Source organism: Megascapheus bottae, chromosome 27 (genome assembly GCF_031878675.1).
Source record: "Megascapheus bottae isolate mThoBot1 chromosome 27, mThoBot2.hap1, whole genome shotgun sequence".
NCBI lineage: Eukaryota > Metazoa > Chordata > Mammalia > Rodentia > Geomyidae > Megascapheus > Megascapheus bottae.
Window position 1 is genome coordinate 3,586,117 of NC_143535.1, and position 26,346 is coordinate 3,612,462.

General features: G+C 46.8%; 1 protein-coding gene across 1 annotated transcript in view; it reads right to left on the minus strand.

Moving 5' to 3' along the window:
* Positions 1–15,613: 15,613 nt before the first annotated feature.
* The window catches only part of Tecta (tectorin alpha), a 62,389-nt gene continuing 51,656 nt past the window's right edge, over positions 15,614–26,346 (minus strand). Inside the window, exons 16-23 of the mRNA XM_090319314.1 lie at positions 25,435–25,545; positions 24,098–24,300; positions 23,068–23,231; positions 22,340–22,588; positions 18,637–18,799; positions 17,124–17,211; positions 16,721–16,837; positions 15,614–16,054 (exon numbers count right to left, since the gene is read on the minus strand). Coding sequence (XP_090175440.1) covers positions 15,954–16,054; positions 16,721–16,837; positions 17,124–17,211; positions 18,637–18,799; positions 22,340–22,588; positions 23,068–23,231; positions 24,098–24,300; positions 25,435–25,545 — 1,196 coding nt within the window. The 3' untranslated portion in view covers positions 15,614–15,953. The remainder of the gene's footprint in view (positions 16,055–16,720; positions 16,838–17,123; positions 17,212–18,636; positions 18,800–22,339; positions 22,589–23,067; positions 23,232–24,097; positions 24,301–25,434; positions 25,546–26,346) is intronic.

The following is a 26,346-nucleotide window of genomic DNA, read 5'->3' on the forward strand; positions in this document are numbered from 1 at the left end:
CCCCCCTCCTCCGTCCCCAGCTGGCATGAGTCTGCTTGGAAGAGCTGAGGAAACCCTTCTGAGTCTGAAGTTGAGTGGGAGCAGAATGCACCTCTCAAGAAGAGTTGACTTTTGCCTTTCCTCTTTTGTCCTACCCAAGCCCCCCCATGGCACAGCAACCCTCACCCTTCTCCATGCAAACAGGTGAGGTCTGAGTCTCTAGGCTAAATCTCTTCCCTGAGAGCAGCATATCTATGGAGCAGTGAAGCTGCTCTAGGGCTTTCCCCAACCAGATTGGGCAAGGGATAAGGTCTTTGCTTCATTCCCACAATAAGAACGACCTTTGCCAAGTACAGTGAATGCGGTGGTTTCTAAACCCTTGCCTAACTGAGCCTCCCTATCAGCAGCAGAGCGGGCTCAGTGAGGCACCCAGCCAGCCAATCATCCAGTAGCAGTGAATCCAAAAGCAGCCAATCCAACAGCAGCAAAATGGCTCGCAGCATGGCCTGACACGGAAAGCTCTGCCACACAGAGGTGAAAGGGATCATGCAAGCGTTCTGTTTTCCTAGTTGGATTTTAGAAAGACAAAGCAACCCAGGCATCTGCTGAGGGGAGGAGAGGAGGCGAGCTTGAAGACAGACGGACGTAGTGACACAGGAGGCCGTGGTTTCTGGCTCATCTCCTGGGCGAGGCTACACCTGCAAATCAGTGCTCAGGGTCCGTTCTCTGAGAAATCAGTAGAATGAAAACAAAAGAAAGCTAGACCTGAACTTGGTAATGAAGTCTTTACAAACTAAAGTTCCCCTGAGGTTGCTCACCAACCTTGTCTGTCCATTGCTCTATCTCTGTCCCTGGCTCACAAAGACATCATGCTGAATTAGCAGTCTACCCTTCGTTGATTTTTTTTTCTTTTTCAGTGTTGGGTAATGTGGGCCAATCGCTTTAAAAAGTGAAAATATAGGAAAGCAAAAAGAAGAAAATGAAGCCATCCATAATCTTAACACTCAAGAATATCTACAGGTGTCCTTCTAGCTACTCAGAGGCTGAGACCTGAGGATCTCGGTTCAAAGCCAGCCTGGGTGGGAAAGTCTGTGAGACTTCTATCTTCAATTAACCACCAGAAAACTGGAAGTGACATTATAGCTCAAGTGGTAGAGCTCCTGCCTTGAGCACAAAGAGGCTCCGGGACAGCACCCAGGCCCTGGGTTCCAGCCCTAGGCCTGGTAAAAAAAAATTCTATTATTAAAAAAGTGCTCATATTCACCTCCTGTAGTTCCCACTGGGATTATTGTTCCGATACTAAATTGAACTTCCTGAAGTGACTAAGTGTTCTTCAGAAACTCCGTTTTAATGAGTACATACCTGTCTATGGTCTGCATGTCTATGATCTTCCCCTGTCTGATTATGATAGGCTCCGTGTTGTCAGTCTTCAGTGTAAACTTGGCATGGTCTATTGACTATTGGGAGGGGAGGGGAAGGAGGTCTGGAGTCATGCCCGCACTGACTTACTTCCTCCAAGAGCCTAATGAGCTCCTCCTAGCTTCTATTGCACCAAGCAGCAGGGTCACCAGGGGGCCATCCACTCCCACCAGCAGCAAAAGCTGGAGACTACGGCTTCAACCCTTAGGCCCGCAAACCACAACTCCATGAAAACCAGTTTCAGTGAATGGATAATGACCAAATCCTGATCAAAGCGCATTGAAAAGGAAGTGGAAATGCACAATTCTTCTACAGAGCTCTTGCTCCAGACTGGAGTGGAGGAATAGACTGGTACTGTAGATGCATGGATAGCCGGACTTAAAAACAACAACAAAAACTCTTATTATTATGCTATTGGGGTCTGCTACTGAGAATGGCCCAGTAAAGAGACTGAGATTGTTTCATATATTTGAGAGAAAATGATGAAGAAGGTAAGCGGATGCACAAGAGCAGCGGCTTACCTCCACCCTGGGCTGGGGGTGTGGTACCATTATCAGGAGAGGAAGAAGAGCAGGGCTCAGAGGACGGGGGGTGGGCAGATCCGGTGGTAGCATGGAGATAGGAAGATGGCCCCTGCTGCCTGATGGCCCCTGCTTCCCTCAGAGAATGAGGAATGCCTGGGGTAGCCGATGTCGAAGACTGGAGGAGAGCCATTGCAGTGGAAAGCGGTCTGTGGGGAGGAGGAGGCGACTCCACGGGCAGACACGGCAGGCTCGTGTGGTTTTCACGTGTCTGCGTTTTGCTCTCTCTCCGCTGCACTGCCTTTCCACCTGGAAACACTTACTGGTGGTGTTTTGCTGGGTGAATAAGGTTTGGAGGGGAGTCAGCAGAGGAGATTAGAGGCGTGGGGATTTCTGTGATGACTGAAATGCTGGCAACCCTGTGGCTGACATGGCCGCTGAAGGCATTGGAACGCTGCGTGCTGAACCTTGCTAACCGTTACGTTCCCACGCTGGGACCGACATCAGGACCTGGTGCTCTTGCGTGGTGTTTTCTGCTCAAGGCTGTGCTCTACCACTTGAGCCACACTTCTACTTCTAGCCTTTGGTTGGTTAATTGGAGAAAAGGGTGTCAGAAACTTTTCTCTCCGGGCTGGCTTTGAGCTCTTGGGGTGTGTTCTAAAGTAGGATGATGGGATCTGAGGACCAGAGCAACAGTGACAGCCAATCCCTGACTCGGGTCAAAATGAATCCTTTTCAGGTCGTAATTTGATGCTTGAAATGATGCAGTGCTGCCTAGCTGAGGAGTCAGAGCGAAGCCTCCCGGGACCACTCCTCTTTCACCTCGGCTCTTCACCCCCGCTCTCTGGTGGAGAACTCAGGGGAAAAAAATCCATATGCAAAAATCTTTCTTTCATAAAGAAAAGAAAGACTGTCACACAAATAGTATGCTTGGGCTATTTGTCATCAAGTAAAAATAGAAAATAAATTCTGTCCCAGTCTCATACAACACTCAATCCTAGATAGAAACGATGTAAATATAAAAGCTGACATTTAAAAACTATTAGAATAAGTTGTGTGTGAGAACTCCTGAAATCCTAGTTGTTCAGGAGGCTGAAGTCTGAGGATCCCAGTTTGAAGCCAAAATGAGAGGAAACATCTATGAGAGTCTTACCTCCAACTAGAAAAAAAAAAAAGGCCAGAAGTGGAGCTAGAGCTCAAGTGTGCTAGTCCTGAGAGAAAAGCCAAGCAAGAACACAAGATCCTAAGTTCAAATTTAAATGTACTAACATGTGCACACACACACACACACACACGCACACACACACACACACACACACGCACACACACACACACACACACACACACACACACACACACTCCAAGCTTCTAGAAGAATAGTTTTATGAGTCTGGGCTAAGCAGTGACTTCTTAAGAATAGATACACAGACACTACAAACTATTGATTGATATGTCAAATGCATTCAAATTAAGAACTTGTGTTCTTTTTAAAAAATGAAGGAGTGACAAGTCTCCAATTACAGGAATATTTTTCAGTGTATGTGAATATGAAGTTTAGAAGCCAGAATAGAAAATTACTCTATGACTCAATAGGAAGGTAACAAATTATTAGACAAATGAGCAAAAAGACACTAACAGATGGTTACAGAGAAGTCAACACAAATGGCTCATAAATTCATTTTCAGATACTTCACCTCAGTAGTAATTAGACAAATTTAGATTAGAGCCTTCAGAAACTGTTTCACACCTACCAGACTGGCATAAAGAAGAAGCTTTATTATAAATAATAAGAAAATAAAGATGCTTTATAAGAAACTAGAGGGAAGGAAACAGCAATGTTTGTGGGAGCATGCAATGGACACATGCATAAAAAAGACATGTACCCTGTCACTTTAGGAAATTTGGCAAGTTCCCTTTCTCCCTGGATCCCACAGATTCCTTTATAGATGTGTATTCTGGAACTGTGCACCCTAAAACATGAACTCAAATGTGTTCAGGCCCAAAATAGTTGGGAAACGAAGCCAGGTGCAACCCCAGTGTCTATCTGCAATGAGATGGCAAGCCTGACGTCCTTTCTTTGTTTCCAACTTCCTTCCTTCCCTCCTTCCTTCTTTTCTCCCTCCCTCCCCTCCCTCCCTCCCCTCCTTCCTTCTTTTCTCCCTCCCTCCCCTCCCTCCCTCCCTTCCCTCCCTCTTTTCCCTACTTCTTTCTTCCCTCCCTCCCTCCCTTCTTTCCTTCCTTCCCTCTTTCCTTCCTTCCTGGCCAATTATGGGGCTTATACTCTGGGCATAAGCTCTGTCCCTGAGCTCCATTTTTTTTTTTGCCAGTCCTGGGCTTGAGTTCAGGGCCTGAGCACTGTCCTTGAACTTTCTCAAGGCTAGAGCTCTACCACTTGAGCCTCAGCACCACTTCTGGCTTTTTCTAAGTATGTGGTACCGAGGAATCGAACCAGGGTCTTCATGCATGCTAGGCAAGCACTCTACCACTAGGCCAAACTCCCATCCCCCTGAGCTCCTTTTACTCAAGGCTAGTGCTCTACCACTTTGAGCCATAGCATCACTTCCATCTCTTTCTCTAATTAATTGGAGATAAGTCTCCCAGACTTTCCTACGTGAAAGCTGGGGATAGCACTGTAGCTCAAATGGTAGAGCCCTGCCTTTAAAAAAAAAAAAAAAAAAGCTCAGTAGTGCCATAATACTACATGGTTTTATTAGGAACTTTTTGAACTACTTATATACTCTTTCATAATGTGAGCTGTTTTGCAACCAAGTTTTTATTACACATTTACCATCCTGTCAAGTAAATATTTGGGCATTTTCTTTGATCATTTGCAGACATGTTTCTCAAAACATTTTTAACAAATTAGAAATCACATTCATAAGTTAAAAAAACAGCACTAGAAAATCTTATTAATCTTATTTACCTCATGCTTATAGAATTTTCTGGTAAGTTTTTACAATAAATTTTTTCTTCTGCCAAGATGTTATACTTACTTAAAACTTCATTTTTAAAAAATGTTGTGCATGCTTCATAATGCGTATTGTTTACACATAAACACAGATCCTAATTTAGGATGGCAAATTCAAAATATTTCTTTCTGTGTGTGCTCTGGTCCTGGGGCTTGAACTCAGGGCCTTGGGCTCTCAGTTGGCTTTTCTTCTTCAAGTCTTGTTGCTCTACCGTGTGAGCGCCAGCTTTTTGCTGGCTAATTGGAAATACCAATCTCACAGACTTTCCACCAAGGATGGCTTTGAACCGTGATCCTCAGACCTCAGCCTTCTGAATAGCTAGGATTATAGGTGTGAGCCATCAGTGCCCAGCTTCAAAAATCTTCTTAGTGAGCCATGCAGATGTTTGGAGATCATTGCCCAGACGTGGCTAGGCATCAGATCCGAGCTGAGGGTATTGAGGAGCCACGGCGTAGGCATTGCACCTGAACATCTGAACCTTGCCCCCAGCTCCAAGTCAGCTGGTTTGTGGCAGGCTCCTGGAATATCGAGTTTCCAGTCACCCTCCTGCCACTTCTACAGCAGCCACGTTGCCCGCCACAACGTCGTCTCAACTTCAGACCACAGACAGAGCTGTGTTCCCAGACTCTGCAGAAGCGCAGTGCTTTTCCTGGCTCACTCGTTGGTGTGGCGCCTTTGGAGAGGAGGGAAGAGCTCTGTAAGGAAGATGTCGCCTGTAACTCCGTGCTGGCATTGAGCATGGTGTGTGCGCACGGCCAGGTGATGTCCTCCCAGGAGACATGCAGAAGGAAACAAGTTCTTTCTGCTCATCCTGTGTAATACAATGACTTACTTGACAGTCTGGTTCTGCACCATTATTCTGATTCTTGGCTTAAATTGCTGTCCTGGCAGACAAAAGGGACATTGGATATGTAGATCCAACAGAAACAGCGAATCCTTGGTGGGTCTTAACGGATAGTTACATCTGTATTTCCTCCTACATTCCTTTCCTATGCCGTCGGCACTCAACTGAAGGACAGGAAATTTTGGTTGGAGAGCTAAGACTCCAACTCATGGCCCACTCTTCACACTTAAATACGATTTCATGACATGCAAAAAATAAAAAAGTCTCAACTGGGCATGACGTTATATTCCAAATCTCCTTTTCTTTTCTACTTCTCTATAAAGCTGTTTTTATTGTAAAATTTCTCTATTTCTGTTAGTGCATCGAAGAATTGTTTGAATACAATTAAAAGAAGGGGTAGAAGGAATATAAAAGAAATAGGAATATAAAAGAAATAAAGGGAGCGAAGAAGTAAGCTGTAGGGCCGGAGCATCTTGGACAGGTCTGGCTTCTATACACCATCATGCAAAAAATCAGATTTAGAGCCAGTAACCAGTCCATTTTAGACTCCTTCATGAATATTTCTTTATCCTGCTTGATCTCTAGCCACAAATTCTATATTCACCAGGTAAATGCTGACAAATTACTAAGATCTTTTGAAGATAATTGTCTTTTTTTTACTTATAAAATGTTTCCCATTATTTCATCAAAAGTTTGAGGTAGATCTTTGTAGTTAAAAAATATTCCCTGGTATTCAATTTAGAGAATGCCAAGGGAACAACCTTTTTTGACTTCTCTTTTGTTCTTTTTGCAAACTTACAAAGTCTATTTTCATCTTCAAACTTCTGTTGATTGCATTTTCATAGGCTATAGAACTGTTAAGAGGATTGGTATTTTGAGAAGAAGTTCTTGTTTTATTTTTATTTGATTTTACTTTTGTTGTTGTTGGTCGTAGGGCTTGCAGTGGGGTCCTGGGCACTGCGCTGTCTCTGAGCTCTTTTGCTCAAGGGCAGTGGTCTTCCACTAGGAACCTTTAGTTTTAGGACACTTTCGTTTTTCTGGAGATAAGAGTCTCATGGACTTTTCTATCTGGGCTGGCTTTCAACCACAGTCCTCAGATCTCAACCTCCTGAGCAGCTAGGATTGCAGGTGTGATCCACCAGTGCCTGGCTTTATTTTTTATTTTTGTTGTGGTAGTATGTGGGGTGTGTGTGTGTGTGTGTGTGTGTGTGTGTGTGTGTGTGTGTGTGTGGTGTGCCAGTACTATGGCTTAAACTCAGTTTTTGCACCCAAGGTTGGCCACTTGACCACTTACGCCCCAGTTCTGGCTTTTTGGTGGTTAATTGGTGGTAACAGTCTCATAGACTTTTCTGCCTAGGCTGACTTTGAACCATGATACCCAAATCTCAGCCACCTGAGTAGCTAGGATGAGAGGTGTGAGCAACCAGTGCCCACCTTAGTTCTTGCTTTTTGTTTTCTGATTTTTTTTTTGCCAGTCCTGGGCTTGGACTCAGGGCCTGAGCACTGTTCTTGGACTTTCTCAAGGCTAGAGCTCTACCACTTGAGCCTCAGCACCACTTCCGGCTTTTTCTATGTATGTGGTACCAGGGATTTGAACCCGGGTCTTCGTGCATGCTAGGCAAGCACTCTACCACTAGGCCAAACTCCAAGCCCCCTGATTGTTTTTAAATGCTAATTGGGAAAAGAGTTTCATCTTCTATTTCTACCTGCTGATAACACTCAGCACAAAGATCTAAGTGCATTAATAATGGATCTGAAATGACTGTTTACATAATTTTTAATAAATGAAATCTGCTTATTTTCTCTTCCTTAATGCATTACTGTTTTTAGTAGCTTTTCATTCCTCTTGCCTCTTAGGAAAGCTTGCATGCATGGTGAGTTTCCTTTTTAAATGGCACTTTGGCATTCAGAAACACCACCATGCTTTTTGGAAATTATTCCCATAAGAGATTTCTGTAGCAAAGCTTTTGCAGTAAGTGGCTTCGTGTTTTAAAGACGTTAATAACTTCACTGATTTTGTCCCTCCTTGGGTTGCAGTTAAAATTAATTGAAAAACAACAATAAAACACTCCTACACTTCATGTGGAAACTGAAGAGAAACAGGGAAAGGCAGGCAAATGAAGAAAATTTTGAAGCAATTAATGAGAAGTCCCTTAGACCAACGGAAAAGCAATGGCTTGCTGCAAGAAGAAACATATTCTTATACCATGTAAATGATTGATAGTATTAATAAGAAAAGCAAAAGCTAGATTAGTTGATATTCTTATAGATATAATTCTCTACCAACTAATCCTCAGTACATCTACAATATAATAGCAACTGGGGATACTGAGACACCACGGGAGTGGTTCGTTTTGGTTTTGTTTTGTCTCACAGAACTGGGGTTCAGATTCAGTACCCCATCTTGCTAGGCAAGTGCTCCACCATCTGAGCCACACACCCCAGCCCAGGTAACATAAGGTTTCAATAATTACTAGGGGAGTGTTTTGGTGCATACTTGTAATCCCAGCGATTCAGGAGATGCAGAGAGGAGGGTTTCAGTGCAAGCCTGACCTGGACAATATTTCAAGACCCTATCTGAAAAAACAAAAATCCAAACAAACTAAAAACCAAAGGACCAGTTAGTACATGCTCGTTGGTGTGGCAAGACACCTGCAGGCCAGGCTGGAGACGTGGTGTCATTTTTGGGATGTGTGTCTGGCTCAAGAATATACATTTCACATTAAGGCATCACTTTATTTTATTAAGAAGGGTAGATGAACATATTTACATGCTTTCTAATTTGCTTTTTTTGCCAGTCCTGGGCTTGAGCTCAGGGCCTGAGCACTGTCCTTGGACTTTCTCAAGACTAGAACTCTACCACTTGAGCCTCAGTGCCATTTCCAGCTTTTTCTATGTATGTGGTACAGGAGAATCGAACCCAGGTCTTCGTGCATGCTAGGCAAGCACTCTACCGATAGGCCACACTCCCAGCTCTCTAATTTGCGTTTAAAGAGGTAAATGCATTGGTAGTTAGTGCTTAGAATTTCCTGTTGTGTTTTTGTTTTTGTTGTTTGTTGTGAGGATGTTTTATTTTGCTTTGGGGAACTTTGTTTGCTGGTATTTGCCATGTATTGTGCCTAAGGTGGTTTAGTGAAAGCCTTAGGCCCCAATTTTCTTTGAAGTTCGTTTGAGAGGGCTGCATTCCTTTCACAAAAACTGTACAAAACCTCAGAATTTCTTTTCTGCAGCTCAAGTTGGGGGTATTGTCCTGACAAAACCAGACAAGCAGAAAGCCGAGCTCCGGACATTCCTGGAGAAGCTTTAAGGCAGGTGAGGGGAATGTGGACGACAAATGGCTGAGCCCTGGGGCCAGCCAGCGGGGCAGCAGAGCTTCCACTTAGCACTTACACGAGAGGGGAGGACCGCTGAGAGCTTGAGATTCCTCAGAACTTGAGATTCCTCAGAACTTGAGATTCCTCAGAACTGGTGCCGTGCAGCTCACTTTCATCCGAATATATATTCTCTCTCTCTCTCTCTCTCTCTCTCTCTCTCTCTCTCTCTCTCTCTCTCTCTCTCTCTCTCTCTCTCTCTCTCTCTGTCTCTGTCTCTCTCTCTCTGTCTCTCTCTGTCTCTCTCTGTCTCTGTCTCTCTGTCTCTCTCTGTCTCTCTGTCTCTCTCTCTGTCTCTCTCTCTCTCTCCCTCTCTCCTTTCTAGCTTTGTCTTTGTCTCTGGTTTTGTTTCTCTTTCTGTTCCTTGTGTGTGCGTGCGTGTGTGTGTGTGCGCACGCACGTGCGCGCGCGTTTATGCACACGCATGTGTGTCTATCTGTGTCTGTGTCTCTTTTGTCTGTGGCTCTGGTTCTAGCTCCTTCTATCATTCTCTCTACACAATAAAAGTACGTGCATATGCAAGCACACACACACACACACACACACACACACACACACATCTTTATAGAAATTTTAAAAAGGAACCTGCCCTGTATAGCTGGAATCTGGGCTAAAGAGAATGGTCAAGTGTGACAACACCTCCAGGGGGAGATGTCTTCTGTATTCTATAAATCAACTCTAATATTCATTTACTCACTGTTCAGGATGATCCATTTCATTTTCTCCATTTATGAGGTCTGTGTTCATTCCAAGGCAATTGTATCAAAACATCTTTTTCTTTCCTTTATATTAGTTTAGTATCTACAAGGAATTGTTTTGTTAGATTTGAGTTTCTTCCTCGGGGAAATCCTGTCTTTATATTTTATTTCTTGGCTCTTGGTTCCAGTAGATTTTTACTCACTGAATGAATGCTGAGCGAGTCAATGTTCTTGTAGCATTTCCAGAGAACAGAGCGCTAAGACTGTTTTCTCTACTGCCCAGGAGTTTTAGTCCAAGTTGCCAATGCCTTTCCTTTGCTTGACCTTTCTAGGCGGGGTAGTCCTGGAGCGTCTTGCTGTCCTAGCTCAAGGTCATGGGAGAAGCAGGGCGGGTGCTGGGTCTTCTCCCTGCTCGCTGCCTCCACCACCCACCCCCGGGCTTCACTGCATCTTGAATGAAGCATTCTTGTTCTGCCTTCACAGATCTAAAAGGTTCTGCTGCTCCAATTTTTACACCCCTGCACATTTATATATATATATATATGTCTATCTATCTATCTAGCTAGCTATCATCTATCTATGTATGTATATTTCAGCTGAGAAGGAAAAATTCCAAGTAGAATAAATATCCTAAGACGTGGTGAAAAGCCTTGCGGTTTTCCAGGTGTTTACACATGACATGTAAAATGATGGGAGCTGATGGCTAATGGTCCAGTCACCTGTCACTCACGTGTGTATTCCCAGCTACTTGGGAGGCTGCAGTGAGAAGGATCGTGGTTTAAGGACAGTCTGGTGATGCACACACAAGAAAGACCCATCCATCTCAGCTGAGGTCCGGGCATGGTTCTGTGTGTGTTCCTGTCATTTCAAGTGCCTGGGAGTCTGGGATATGGAGGATCATATTCCAGTCCTGTGCCCAGAGAATACCCTACCTCAGAAACATGAAAAAATGGACTGGAAGCATGGTTCAATAGACAGCATCTGCCTTGCAAGTGTGAGGCTTTCCGTTCCAGCTCTAGTACCACGCGGAATTCACATTCACAGCCTTTTTTTCCACTCACCTTTGGAACCTGTGGCTGTTGAAAAGGCAAAAATTATGTTCTGTGCTATTCATGGCTCTTCTTCTCACTTCATGTCGTGAATATTCTGATGTGGCACCGAGGAGCGATCACATTATATGCTCAATCGTTTTTCTCCCTGTCAAACGACTTTGCCAAATTGCTTTCTGATCATGGCAGTTCCGCGGGGCAGGCTTCCTGCTCTGCTCCAGTGCAGGGGTTCTGTAACTGTCTGTTGCAGCCATCAACAGCCAAGGACTGGTGCAAACTGTGAATGCATGCACACATGCATACTTATGACTTCTTCGTCCCAGAGATCCACGTGGTTATGCAAATCATATCTAATAACCAGGATGGTTATGGAATTCAGAACACTTGTGACAGGGGAAAGAAATCACGATGTTTGTGTGCCTTAGGCAAACACCTGATGAGCTTAGAAGCAATATAGACTCTGCTCCCATAGCTACAGTGTAGTCTACATTTACCAGAACTCCGGGCAGATGCAAGGCAAAGATTTTCCAGTCTTCAGCTAATTAAATACATCACTTCCTTCAGCAAAATAATATATTTTCCCAACAAAGGCAGGACAACATTGGTGGCTTTTTGTGCTGTCATTTTACAAAGATACTTAAGAATTAGGGGGGGGGAACAGGGGAAAATAGGTCTGTGGGCTCTTTGTTCTTAAAAGGCTATTTGTTGTCTCCATATTATCGTTATTAGAAATGGAGAATTATTGGCTAACCCCACATGCAAAAGCATGCAAATACCAGTGTGTTTGTTTTTCATTTTCGTGCCAAGTATGATAGAATTTCCAACCAGGCACACCTCTAATGGTTCTGCACTATTCAAAATGTAGCAATATTAAATAGAAGAGGTAAGACAGTTGGCAGTAGAAGAGGTTACATTGTAACATTGTTTCATCTAATGGGAGAATATCTTACGCAATGTCGGTGGTTACATGTGCAATCTCAGAAGATTAAGATCTGAGGATCATGGTTCGAAGCTAGAGCACTCAGAAAAGTCCTTGAGACTCCAATGACCAGCAAAAAGACCAAAATAGACCACGGGCTTTGAGCCAAAAAGCTAAGGGAAAACACCCAGGCCCCAAGCTCAAGCCCCATTGGCACATGCACACACACACACACACACACACACACACACACACACACACACACACACACACACACAGAGTTCACAATGGATATTATGTGCTATTGAATAAGGCAGTAGCTATGCTAATGGTCCTATGCAAACAGAAACACACACCAAAGTGTACAGTGAATATCTTTCCTCCATTTTATTTTGGCAAATAGAATTTGATTGCCAGGTTCTTCATGGAACGATAAGTCTTTTGCGTTTTATTTCTATCCCCTCTGTCCTTCTGCCATGGAGATGTTTTCTTAGAGGAGAGTCGTATTTCAGCAAACATAATTAAACCATCACAAACACAGCCTTCTATTAGTCAGCGGAGTTATTGCTCTTGCTGGAAAACACAGGGAAGTATTTTACATTCTGCTGTGGGAGGAATAAAGGGGGGGCACTAAATATTTCATGGGTTTTCCTTGATCCAATTGTTTATTTCTCAGTCTCTTAAAGAGATACTTAATTTTTCTCCACAGCTATGTTTTTCATCACATTAGGGACGTAGATATGAAGAGCAGAATGAGCCTAGGGTGCCTCAAAGCTGGCTTTTTCCTGGAATGAGGCTTACTGTGTGCATAAAAATAAATATCCTACTGTTCATCATGAAATGTCCTTGGCATTTGATGTGTTTTCTAAAGCTATATTCTGTATCTAAGGTTGGTGGAGAGGCGGGGATGGGGGAGGGCTGGGCAGAAAGTAGTGGGAGCCCTCATTTGATTGGTGTGTTTTGATATAAATTTGAGTTTTATGCAATGTTAAAAAATGTGGACACTAGAGGGTGCTCTTTGCTTTTCGTTTTCCCCCATAAATGTCAGTGCACACACACACACACACACACACACACACACACACACACACACACACACACACCAGTAAAAATCCTGGCAGGCTCTGAACAGGGCGAATTTCAATGAAATACAAAGTATAGACATACCTCGAGCTTCAGGGGAGAGGCTTCGAGGTTCATGATGGAGTAGCTGCTTCATTAATTCAGCATTAGTAAAGAAGTAAGGTTTTGTTACTCGAGCCCTGCATGACTGTCATCTTTTGGATAATTACTTAATTCCTTGGGTTGAAAGAAATTTTTATTAGATTTCGAGCTCTTACTAAATGTCAAATGGTTCTAAAAATAGACGACGAGTCTGTGGTAAACAATTTGTGCTCTTAAGTTTCACCACTGGGATTGTGAGCAGGGAGCCATCCCCTCGCCGCCCCCCAGGACTGCTTTAGAAACTCATTTCAGAATCTCCATGGTCACACATGCCGGCACACCATGCCAGGTGTTTTCTCTCCACACCAAGACTCCCAATCAACTTCCTCTTCTAATCTGTGCTAAGTATGTGATTTTCTTTTTCTACTCTCCCCCTGCTTGAGGCCAATCTTATTTATTTATCTACATTGAGTACAGGGAATAAGTCATGTTCTGGTATCATCTTAATGTATACTATCTCGTGGAATATGCCAGTCTTGCGACATTTTCTCACAAAAATGACGGTTGGTTTTCCCTCCTGTCATTTTACAGATACGGAGATCTGGGCGGATTTGTGTTTGGGGTAGAGACAGCGTAGACGGCCATGTTCTGCCTGGCAGGAAGTTAGCTTAAGGGAAGGCCAGCCTGGGTTCAGTTCTGTGGACCCAGCTCCCTTCTAGATAGAAGCACTGGGCCGCAGGCAGGGTGTGTGCCCCTCCAGGGAGCAGAGGGAGCCCCACTGGGCACAGGTGGGGAAAGCTGGGGTGGGCCTTCTCCAGGCCCGCTCCTTGCCCAGGTCAAGCCAAGCGCTGAGCTCGTTGGCAGGGTGACCAAGTCCCCCAAAGACCCCACCAGCCCAACTCCAGGATGTCAGCGAGGAGGAGATCCCAGGGAGGGGATCTTTGTTGTTTTAGGTCCCTAAGATCTTGGGGTTTCCCGTATTGGCTCCATAATCATGGCTCATTCCAATGCCAGGTTGGGGAAGGGTGTCAGCTGAGGGAGAAAGCCAACTTGCCAAGAGCAAAGCTGCAGGAAGAAAGGGTCAAATTAGAAAGTTCCAAAAACCCTACCTTTTGAATTGAGTCCTTTCGAATGACTTTGATATGAGAATCAATAAAGAGGACTTAGCAAATAAGTCATGTATCATTTGCTCCTTGCCTGGCTTTGTTTTCAGTTCAGCTAAAGAACTCAAGGCAGTAAGTGAGATAGCACTGGGTTTAACCCACGGTCTAGTATTATTTGAGTTTCGGTGTAGCTTCTATGGTACAAACGCTGGTTTGGAGTCTTCCTGGGCAGGGTGAGGGGTTATGGTGTCACATAAATAGAGTACCACTTCCTACTATGGTGACGATGACATGTCGAGCTTCAGTTTCAATGGATGGGTCCACTCCTGCATTCATCTCCAGGCTCCCCAGTCACCCTGCACTCTCCAGGCACACGCAGACATCTAGGCGTCTCCCCAGCCGCGTGGCCCATGTGACTGCTGCGACCAGCTGGCTTGGGTGGCTCTCCCAAGGGGACGGACAGAACAAAATGGCTCAGTGCCGATGTCAGCCCAGAGGCGGGGTGGGCCGAGGACCTTTGACTTGCCGGACAGCAGCTGCTGCACTGCACCCATGTCCGAGGCTGCTAAGCGTTTGGCTACGTTTGAGCAGCGTACACCTGTAATCCCAGCAACTCAGGAGGCAGAACTCTGCCACCCTGGCAGACACGTCCGAGGGACTCGTGTCTCCAACAGACCAGCAAAGGGGCAGAAGTGGATGTGCGGCTAATGTGATAGAGGGTTGGCTGGAGGGCTTCAGATCCGTTCCCAGCACTCGTATACACACACACATACACACACGCATACATACATGCACTCACACACTTACATAACACATGCATACACATAACACACACATACAAACACATACACACTAATAATGCTAAGCATTTCTGCTCTGTTTTTTAGAGGTCCCAGAAAAAAAATGCTATCATCAGTTAGAATCCATGACAACTTCAAAAAGAGACTTGAAGTGTGTTTTACCTGGTTTTTAACCTTAAAAGAGGAGGCACTCCAGAGATATATTTAGCGGGCCCTCCATTTTGCAGTTAATTGCGGTTAATGCACGCTCACGCAGCACTCAGGAGGAGGACTCGGCCTGCTGCTCTCACGAAGCCGCTGTCTGCTCTGTATGCGCCCTGAAGCAGGAATGCAGTGTGGCTCATTCGAGCTCTACTGTCCACGGTGATGGATCTGCCTGGTTCAATGGCAGCTGCTTTTTAAAAAAAATTTTCCCCCTTTGCTTCCATCCACCCTCCTTGCTACTCCGTGCGCAAAGCTTAACAGCTGGGGGAAGGAGCTGAGTCACCAAAGAATGAGAATACTTGAACACAAAGTTTATTTAAAGATAACACACATTGGAAAATGATGTGGGTGATTTGTAATACAAGGTGGGAGGGGCGGGTTGGGCTGTGGGATGGGATGGGGGAGGGGTGTTCTTTAAGGCCTATTGAGGTGGACAGGGCAAAGGGGGAGGCCAGCGGAGAGGAAGAATCTCATCATGAACAAGAGAGCAAGGCCTGCAGCAGAGCCCACCCTTCTGAAACACCAGAATGATTCGGGGGGGGGGGGAGGTGGTAAAAAAAAAAGTTCCAGCATTCCCCTAAAACATTCCAATGACCCTGTCTATAAAACCAAAAGACAATGCCCCCAGGCACCCCAGAGATGGCAGTGTTGCCCCAACATCAGGTGCCATTTCCTTTCTGGATTTTTGTGTCTGGGGTGGGGTGGGGGTAGTGGAGGGGATGTGTGCTTTCCACACCTTTTCCACCCTACTGCAGATGCTGACAGTGGTGGGGGGCTGGGAGGGAGATCACGTGCCTCTGGGCCTGTGACATGAAGGGAGGGGCTGTGCCTGTACTGGGGGACACACACACTCTACCCTAGGGGGAGTGGCAGTTAGTAAATTACAGTACTTTATATAGCAACCTTGAATGAATTATGAGGTCAGGCCTGATGTGTACACAAAGTGCCATAGCGAAGCCTGGGTCAGGATAATCAGGATTGTCCAGACCTGAAGCTCCAGGGAAGAGTTAGAGGCTGTGGACAGAGGGGGGACACAGTGAGTATTTTGGTGGGAGGAGGGAGGGAGGAATGTCAAACGATTCAGACATTTTTTCAGCACTCCACTAGAGACAGGAGACTTCTTATATCAGGAACTATTTTTTCTGAATGGCCCCGAGCAAGGTGGCAAAGATGCAGAACAAATCCAGTCTTTAAGGAAATCCTGCTGCCTACCCCACAGAATCAGGAAAACCAGGTAACTAGACAAGCACCCCAATGCCAACTGCAGCCAAACTACACTTGGCAGCCAGATTTATGGCCAACATACAGCCCTGAAATGTCTGGATAGCTTCTTTATCTGCATTTTTTAAGTGGAATGATTGGGGATCTAAAGGTTAAAATTTAAATACACATATGCAACATGCACACACATACATATGTGCATGTATACACACATGCACACATGCACATGCCTTCACACACACATGCACATGCATGCATGCATCCAAGCACAGATACATGCATACATATGCACATACAGGCAGATGAGAGCCAGTGTTCTGGGAGTCCTCCTCATCTCTCCTGAAATTTCCTGAGGCACACTGCTGACTGTGTTTCACGCAGGACTTGCTCCCTCCTTCTGGGGCAGGGGTCTTCCTGGGTCCCTGGCTGCCGGCCCCAGCCCTCCCTCGGCACCCTTACCTCGGCAGCTCCTGCCATCCTCCTGGAGGGTTCCGGTCACACAGCTGCACAGAGGCCCATCCACCCGGCTCGTGCAAATCTGCTCACACCCTCCGTTGTCCTCACACCAGTCGAGCCCTGAAAACAGGCAGGTGGGCAAATTAATGAACAGGTGGGCAAATCAACCATCAACTGGTAACCAAGATGAGCCTTTAAAGAGAAGAAAGGCTACAAGGATAGCCCACGGCAGTTTGGCTTTTAAGCCAATGAAAAGACCTCCAGAAGGAAGCTGGCAGTGTGCTGGTCCCCGAGGCCCCTCGGCCACCTCCTCATCCACCAGACCCACGTCGCAGGTGGAGCCAGGCTGAGCCTTCCAGGCCAATTGTCTTAATAATTGATACTGTGTTTCCAGGAACATACATACTTTTTCTCCTAATAGGTCCCACTGAAATGATCTGTTCCTTGGGTTCCTTTGTGTAATCCGAGGCGATCCTGGAATTTTGTGGGCAATTCTAAAAGAAAGAACCATCAGAGGGCAATTTTCACACAATTAACGTGATAACTTATTCTTTGCCACATTTCTGCCTCCAGTCGAGGCAGTGCCTCTGGCCTCCAGCACTAGTGCTGCTCAGATTAATTAGAACCAATGCATTCTTGATCACTGAGCCCAATGGGACTCCAGACTTTATGTCAAGCAGAATTAAATACACTCTCCACGCTAGAATTAGATTCAAAGAGGCTCTCTGCTTGGGGAGTGAGGGTTGCCATGTCTCATCAGGTACTAATGTATGCAGTCCCATCTGCAAGTGGATCGGACCATAATTCACATCTTGATGCAGGCACAGGGTGAGCATGAGCTGGATCATCTGAGGTTAGGAGCCAGATGTTGGGGCAATCAAACCTGCAGGCTGTAACTACGTGTGGTGACAATGTCTGCCTCGTGTCAAGGAGATGATGGGCTGTACCTCATCCTCAGCCTCACCCTGGTGGCCCCTCCAGGGTTTGGGAGGAACCACAGGAGCATGTGCATAAATGGAGTGGAGCTCTGCGCAGTGGTCATTAGACTCAAGTCACCTGGCCTAAGAAAGTAGAGCCTGGCATCCACAGAAATGTGGCCCCAAGGAAATGGTCATGGAGGAAGGCAGACGCTTTGAGTGTAGTGCACAGTCCAGATTGGTTTTCCCCATAATGCCCTCCAACCTCCTCCTCTCAACAGATCTACAAGGCTCATTTCTCACTTGTGTTAAGAACATTCATGTTTATGTTGTCATTTGCTTTTGTGAGTGGAGGGGAGGGAAGGGGAGAGACCAGTTCTCACAAGATTAAGGTCACAGCACTGCTTAGTAGATCCTGGAATGATTATGGATGCAGTAGGGACCCTGAGCTCCCCCAAGATCCACTAAACCATGGGGTGCACGTGTGGGTTCCTTACATTTTTATTTTTGAAATGTCTTTTGATATTTTTTATTTATTACTTTTAAATAGACACATTGGGTGAAACCATGTGTGATAAATCTTCAGGACTGGCTGAACGCTCCTGATGACTGCTGTAGCCATCTTCTACCAGGCAGTTTGCCGCCCCAAGGACATGGCAATGTTTGGGGATATTTGGAGGGGGGTGGGAACTAAAACTGGAGGATGGAGATGACTTGGGCAGGAATGTGAACTTCTTAGAGAACAAAAACTATTTGTTCTCTAGTGTCTGTAGTCTAATGTGAAGGCACCCTGGTGTAGTGTTACAAGTGACACCAGACTTAGCAAATGGCTGGTTGACCAGTTGACAATTCAGAGAGAGATGAGTAAGGAGATGTCACCCTGCCTTGGGGTCCCCTATAGAGGGTGGCCGCCCACTCCTAGCACCCACCACCAGCACGCTGGGAGCACCCACCAAGCAGTCACCAGGCATCAGGCACCTGAGCATCCCCCACGACACTTACAATTTTACAGGAGTATTTCTCTGAGTCACAGAGGGACACGGCACAGTGAAGGTGAACTTCGTCGTAGTCTCCAATGAACTTAAAGACGGTGACATGAAAGCGACAGGTGAGGGAGACGCCGTTCTCCTCGATGCCGATGGTGTTATCTTTAATGTTCTGACATCTGTTCAGAGAAAGAAGGATGGTGGCTCAGTCTCACAATCACTCCTCTTAGTGCATCCTCAGTTGCACAGAAAACCATCCTCAATGGAGAAAAGGGCTTGCGCATGAAAATGACCCCTGGTCCCCTAGGTCCGTCCTTGTCCTTGGTGATCACGCCCTCTGAGTCCCATGGTTTGTTTCCAACCACAGGACACCACTTTGAGCAAGTAACCAGACCGCGACTGCACATTCACGTAGGGGCTGTGTCCCGTGTCCCCTTGTTCCAAGATTTCAGCCAACACCCCCGCACAGTGCTGTGTTTTTATGGATAACAATTTAACAAACACAAGGCCAGGCTTCCTTTCCTCTGTACTTTTCTACAGTTAATTATCCATGTTGGCAGGGCCCCCAGATTCAAGCCCTATGGGAACTCTTCCCACACACTGAAGTGGGGGTGGGGAGGAAAGTAGAGCTGGAGGGAAGGAAGCCCAGGGAAGAGGAGGAGCTGGGGAATTGTGGTGGAGATGACTGTCTCTTTCTCAGCTCCTTTCCTTCTGGTGATTATGGAACCCATATCCAGTCCCTGGCAAGACATCCTCCAGGCATGGTGATTATGCTTCAGCTACTTAGGAGCTCCCCAAAGGTATGGCCACCTCTTCTGCTCCACTGTCTTCTTCATGCAATGTTTTTCCAAGTGGATGGTCTTTTGGCTCCTCTAGCCAAGCATCCCCCTGCCCTTCCTTCAACTCCACTCTATGCCATCAGCTCCTACATGAATATCCCAGATCCGGCATTTTCCTGCATTTTCTAACAGCATCTTGTTGAACATTTTAAGTGCCAGAATCAAGTTACAACCTGCATTGCAGTTTCATTTCTGTAAGGGACATGGCAGGTGTCTGGTGTCTGGAAATCTCTGCTGGATGGATGAGTAAATGAATGGTGAATGCACGCATTGTGCCACTATGACTATGGTGGGCCCTCAAGAGCCCAGTAATTCTTGGACCAAGAGGAGAGGAGGCTGGGAATATGGCTTAGTGGTAGAGTGCTTGCCTAGCATGCAGGAAGCTCTGGGCTGCATTCCTCAGTACTACATACACGGAAGAGGCTGGAAGTGGTGCTGTGGCCCAAGTGATAGAGTGCTAGCCTTGAGAAAACAAAAACAGGTCAGGGACAGTGCCTAGGCCCTGAATTCAAGCTCCAGTACTGGCAAAAAAAAAAAAAAAGATAAAGGAGGGAATTTGGAGGGGAGCTGTCTCTTTTTCTTTCTTATGCTTCTTTTCCCCAAGCCCACAGAATTAAATTGCTTAGCAATGAGGAAAATGAGAAACTGAAGTTATCCATCTGTATTCCCATACCGGTTAAGTTTCGTAATTAGTCTTCTAGGCAAATTCAAGTTGCCTTTCAAGGCACTAGTCTCTTCAATGCTTTTAAAGGAAAACTTAGTAGTCTATACTTTTCCCATCTCCATCACCATTATTATTATTTTGGAAAATGTAGGCTGGTTCAAGTGTTCTCAGATGATAGCTGCTATCTAATCTTCAGACAGAACCTTCCTCTTGGGACATCAGCTCTGTCTCGGGCTGGCTAGAGGTTTAGGAAGTCAAAACCAGCCACAACAGAGCACAGGCACCAGTGGTTTGGTTTCCTCACTTGAGATGGGCAAACAAACCTAACAGAAGCAAGAACAGCTTCTGGCCACCGACAAACAGCACGTGTATGCTCCTCTGTCCAGGCACCAAGACTGCAGGAGGAGTGGCTGGCGGGCATATCCCAGACTCCTGAGTTATAGATAGAAATTAGGGCTGTCTCTTCTCTCTTCCAGCTGAGGAGGAACAAACAACCCCATCACGACTACCAAATGCTCACGTGGGCTTGTTTTCTATTCATTTGTGAAGCATTGAACATGTTTTCCCGTAAGTTCAGAGGCAAAAAAAAGAAAGAAAAGCTTAGAAGGACTGATGGATTCCAATTCTCTCCAATGATAAAATAATTTCTCGCCTAACAACAGTTTAATGGAAGGCCTTTATTCAGACAGACCCTGGGGTAGCTGAGATTTATGAACATGTTAACTAGCTCACTTTCCCTCTTTGGGTCAGGTCTATTAAGTACTATTTTTAAAATGCTAAATGCTACCTTGTCCTTTAGAAGAAGGAGACACAGGCTATGGAGTCTGCGTTTGCACTGGTAGAGTAGGTCAGGTCTTGCTGCTTGGAATACGACAAGGGAGGGAGGAAATATGGAAGAGAGTAAAGCAGTAATCCTGACCAAGCCACAGGATCATAGGACTCCAGGACCGGGCCAGAGACCCAGTCACGTATGGGTCTGTGTGTCAGAAGGACCCTAGGAGAATTCCTTCTGTGCTCCCTGCTATTCCGTTGGCCTTGGATGAGCTCTGCCTAACTTCACCAAGGCTACTTCATCTGAAAAACACCACAGCTGTCTATACTGTGCCAATCCCTTCGCTCTTGGGTAACTCCCCCTCTCCCTATCACAAAACTAATTCCAACATCCACCTCAGGGAAAGGGGTCGCACTTGTCCAGGAAAATCCAGCAACGCTTTTCCTCCACAAATGGTGGACAAGGAACTCAAGATAGGTGAGCCACAGCCCTGTCCGGGGTAGAAACAAGATGTGCTCTCTTCTCTGTGGTGATGATGGTGTAAGAACATGAGACCAGGATGGCTAGTAACTGGCCAGGTCCGAGAGAGAGAGAGAGAGAGAGAGAGAGAGAGAGAGAGAGAGAGAGAGAGAGAGAGAGAGAGAGAGAGAGAGAGAGAGAGAGGAAGAATATGGCAAGTAGCTTGGAGTACAGTCATGTGTCACCACACCCAGCTTACAGTTCTAAGAAATGAAGATAATTATCCTTCCTGCTGTTTCGTCTACAGTCTTCCCATCCATCCAGTCAACATGTTTGTTGTGTCACGTGTCACCACTGTGTTTCACAAGGTATCTGAGGGGTCAGGCCTCGAGTGCTGAGTGCAAAGAAACTTGCCAGCTTAAGGACAGGATAGTAATCCCCTCTTTTGCACAGCTCCAGTCACTGACATCCAACCCCTGTGTAGACACAGTAAAGGGGAGGCGGCAGGCGAGCGTCTGGAACCGTGCCTCATGCTGAGTGTTTGGAGGAAATCTCGCCTGCCCCACGCCACCCACTCAGGACGTGAGTGAGTCATCCCTTCACCCAGAGGGCCCACCCTGTGCTGTTTTCTTGGTTGTAGGAAATGAACCCAAAGCTCTTGGGAATGCGAGGCAAGCTCAGTACCATGAAGGCCGACCTAGGGGCCTACTTACCCTAGCCTTTCCTCACTCTCCTTACCTCCTCTGTGCCCACCTTCCACAGGCCTCTCAAATCCAAGGTCTGACTAGCGGGGAGAGAACACCCTCTCTGATGACAATGACAATGCACACGTGGCGCCTCTAGGGGGATCTACCTCAGTCTGGTTGCAGGATCTCTTCTGTAAAATGAGGCACCTATAGTAATACCCTCCTGTGCTGGCCAGCTGTCACGAGGATTACAGGCTGGTAGTGTGGGGTCAGCAAGGCCTCGTCCGTCTTCCACTCACCCGCCTTCAATGATGAAGTATCGGAGTTTGTCGTTGCTGTCGCGGGATGGGGTGGCGTAGCACTTGTTGAGTGTGAGGATCAGGTGGGTGGAGTCGGCGCCCACCACGAAGACGCCCACGTACAGAACATCCCGTGTGGTCAGTACCACCTCCCCCTGGCGGTAAGGGTGCTTGTAGGAGGCGTTCTTGTACAGCGCCATCTTGGTGGTGAAGCTGCCTTCTTGGGTCGGAACTGTCAGGTTAATCACACTACAAGACAAAGGGTCATGAGACGGAGAAGCTCGCCGCCCCCTGCAGTCACACGTAACCAGTCACCCTCCACATTTCAAGCTGAGGGGAGAGAAAAGCAGAAGATAGGAAAAGCACATAGCAATGGTGAAAGTCGAGGGCGACACTGGTCCCTCCCAGGACACTAAGAAATATAAATTGAAACAGAATCAAATTTCAATTCCCCAGCCCTCCCTCCCCACCCCAAATCACACTTCCAAGATTCAGCGGCCACCTATGTCCTAGCTACCGGAATGGGGATGGTTTCAGATACTGGAACTGTCCCTGCTGGTGCAGGAAGTTCTACTGATCAGCAACGTTCTGACACCTTCAGGATCTGGACAGAGCATTTTGTTTTCCCTAGTGCTTCAAAGGGGAAAAAAAAGTGCTAGCAGGCTTGACCAGGTTAACCTTCGCTGTCAAGGAAGCAGTGAGCACAGCGCGGCGTGGCGCCTTATTACCTTAGCATGGGCTTCACCACTGAATCCAAGGAGATCTTGATATCAAGCTCATATGCGCACGAAAATTCCACGTTGATGGTACGGTCCCTGGTGATGATGTTGCCGGTGTTGTTGGCACTTTCAATCCAGATTGTGTTTTTATACATGATATGAGTGCCATTGGACTGTGGAGAAAGGAGAGGTCAGAAATCATTAAACCTGAGAGTGACCATGTGGCTTGCATCTCAAATCCCTGTTCCTGAGAGAAGAGGAATGGCTTCCGTCCACACATAGCCTGAGGCCGGTATAAATCAGCCTGGAGCCACACTGCTTGGGGTGGGGGTGGTGGGGAAGCAGCTGATGTCAGCCTGCTCACCTTGAAGGCCCATGGAAGGGAGATTTCATATGCTACTGCATTCTAACCACAGGCAGCCCACAGCACCTGCGGGAATTCAAGCTTCTGAGAACATGAGGGATTGCCGTGGCAAGGCAATATGCACTGAACTGGAACTTGTTTAGCAAGCCTTCGTTCAAAAAAAGACATCTCTCCTCTAACCAAACCTTACACCAGACACACAGACAAGTACCAAGTCCAACAGGTGAGCTTTACCTTACTCCTTTCTCCCGCTGGTAAAAGTGTGACTGCACAGAATGGGGAAAGGAAAACCAAGAGAAACAAAATGGTCTGCTAACTCTATAAGGGAAATTCTGGCACCAAAGGTTGGGAAGCTGAGGGTTAGATGCTGTGTGGGATAACCTTCATCACCCCCAGTAGTGGAGCCAGGCTCTATGTATGTGGAAAGATGGCAACACATAAGAGAAGTCAACAATGGCTTTCAGGGCTGCGGCACAAAGGATGACAGCAGGCCTGGAGATCAGGGAAAGACACACATCATTTACAGCGCTCCCTTAATTCAATCAGCTGCTCAGCACTACATAGCGTCAACCTTGCTAGTTTTCATTGTAGATGCTCCCCAGAGATCCTAGTCTAATGGAATGCCCTAGCACTGGCTTTAAGGCAGGCGCCCTTTCCGGTCTCCTCGTCTCCCACCTGCACGATGTTCCCGCAGTTCCCTTTGGTGTTGTTGATCTGGAAGGAGATGAAATCTTCCCCCTCGATGCCAGAGCACTGCCTGTCATTGATTCTCACGCCCTCCCTCTCGAAGCCCAGCTGGAAGAGCTTGCACTTGGATATGGACACTTCCATCTGGGCCGCCTTACAGGTCACTTCCGCGTCGATGATGTCGTGGGAGTCTGTGGGAATGAGGTCCCAGAAATGCCCCTCAGTGTGCCGCAAGGCCTGGCTCTCCCACCGCCGTCTCCCCTTAGGAGAGGGGAGCTCTGCTCAGAGGCTGCACGCATTTCTAATTATGCTTTGATCTCCCCAAATGCATGTATGAATTCATTTGAGGCAATAACTTGGGCACGGGTAGAGCCTTATTAAAAAGATAAAATACTAACAAAGTGGCTGTTGTCTGCTCTCCATCAACCCGGCCTTCCTCCCACACATGCTAGAGACAGCGATGTCACTGTAAGTGACAGATGGAATCTGGCTCACTGGGGCCTGGCCAGGAAGAGGACCTGAGAGGAGCTGGGGGGGGGGCGCCTTTGACCCCAGCCCCCAGTGGAACCCAGCCCGGCAGGACCCCTCATGGGCTCCAGGGAGCACCAAGGACTGGCTTTGTGAGACAGTGAGGCACCAGCTGACATTTCCCCTCGGCATGTAAACTCCCGTAACAAGCACTGTTGAAACAGAAATATTGTCCTCTGCTTTGAGCACTCGGTCCCCTTCTGGGCAGACTTCTAGTTAATTAGGCTTTTCTTCCCCGATGAGGCTAAACTTGGCATGTGTCTCCGACTTCCCTGGTTCAGGAAAGGGCAGGGAGTAGGAGGGGAGGGCGGCTCCCCTCCAAACCCAGGTGCCAGTTTTCTTGGCTGGGGATAAGGCAGTTTCCCCACCCTAAGGGAACAAGACCAGAGGCCCGAGGTCACACGTTTCAGTTGTATCCTCCAGACCAGAGGACGGGGGCGGTGGGGCAGGGAGGGAAGCTGGCTTCCAGCCAGCTTTAAGGTACCTGGTACTTTGCTAATTCTTTCATGTTGGCATCAAACCATTTTTACTTCCTTGTGAGTCTAAAAGACCGACTTGAATCTCTCTGATGTGCAACTTGGCCTCCCCCGGAAGTGGCCAATTCCACTGACGGGTACAGGTGTGTGTGATGGATGTAAGCAGCCACTACCCGGAGAGTTTGCTCCTGGAGTTTCTAATCGGAGGAGTGGGTCATCTCGAAGTCCTTTCCAGAGCTTCCCTGTGCCCGGGGCTGGGACTTCCTCCATCCCCTATCCCTTCCCCACCCCCCGGAGGGGTCGCTGGCCTCAGGCACTCACTGTTCCCATAGGGGGGTGGCTCAATGCACCCACAGAGCTCCCCGCCATTCTCCAGCTCACAGGTCCGGTTGGGACAATCTGCCCCCACACAGGGGTCTTCAACCACTCCTGCTAAAGAGGAAAACACACGGAAACACACACTGATTTTCACATCCACTTGCGGCTTTGCATCTCTGAATGGAAATGTTTCAGATGGCAGCTGCAGGACCAGAGACAGGGTGACCTTGCAGAAAACAAAATGGCAATCACTAGGGATCCGGTGCTTGCTCTGGGCCTGGCACACAGCCCAGGGCTTTAGCTGATTTGACCCTCAGAAGGGCGCCTTAAGCTAAATGTTTCACAGCCAAGGTCACCTGGGAAAAGTAAATGGCAGAGACAGGATAGGTCAACTCTTAACTACCAAGAAGAACCATAATTATTGTGCCCACTGGAGCACACAGGAAGCACTTGCACTTATGTATTCATGTTTATATAAAGTCGATCCAAAACACTCATCTTGACATTCCCAGCACCCAGTTAGTGATCAATCAATACTTGCCAGCAATGAAAATTTTGGGGCATAAAAAAAAGCCAGGATGCCTCTGATTCCTTCTCCATAAACAGTGACTTGATTTCAGGAAAACGGACAAACCAAAAAACTCACACGCAATTCACTGGCCCTGGCTTAGATGAATGGTGCTGTTCTGCCCGAAGAGTCAAGTACTGAGTAAAACAAAACACACATGTGTCTAAAGCACTGTCATCTGTCATGGACATCTGTGTTCCCCTTGGGGAACACCAATTGGAAGTGATCCCCTTAAGAGACGAATCTCCATGAAGACAGAAGGGTCCTTGCTCATGCTCATGGTTGGGGCTAAAGAAACCACAGTTCAGCCAGAAGTGGTGGTGTGTGTCTATAATTTCAGGAAGATC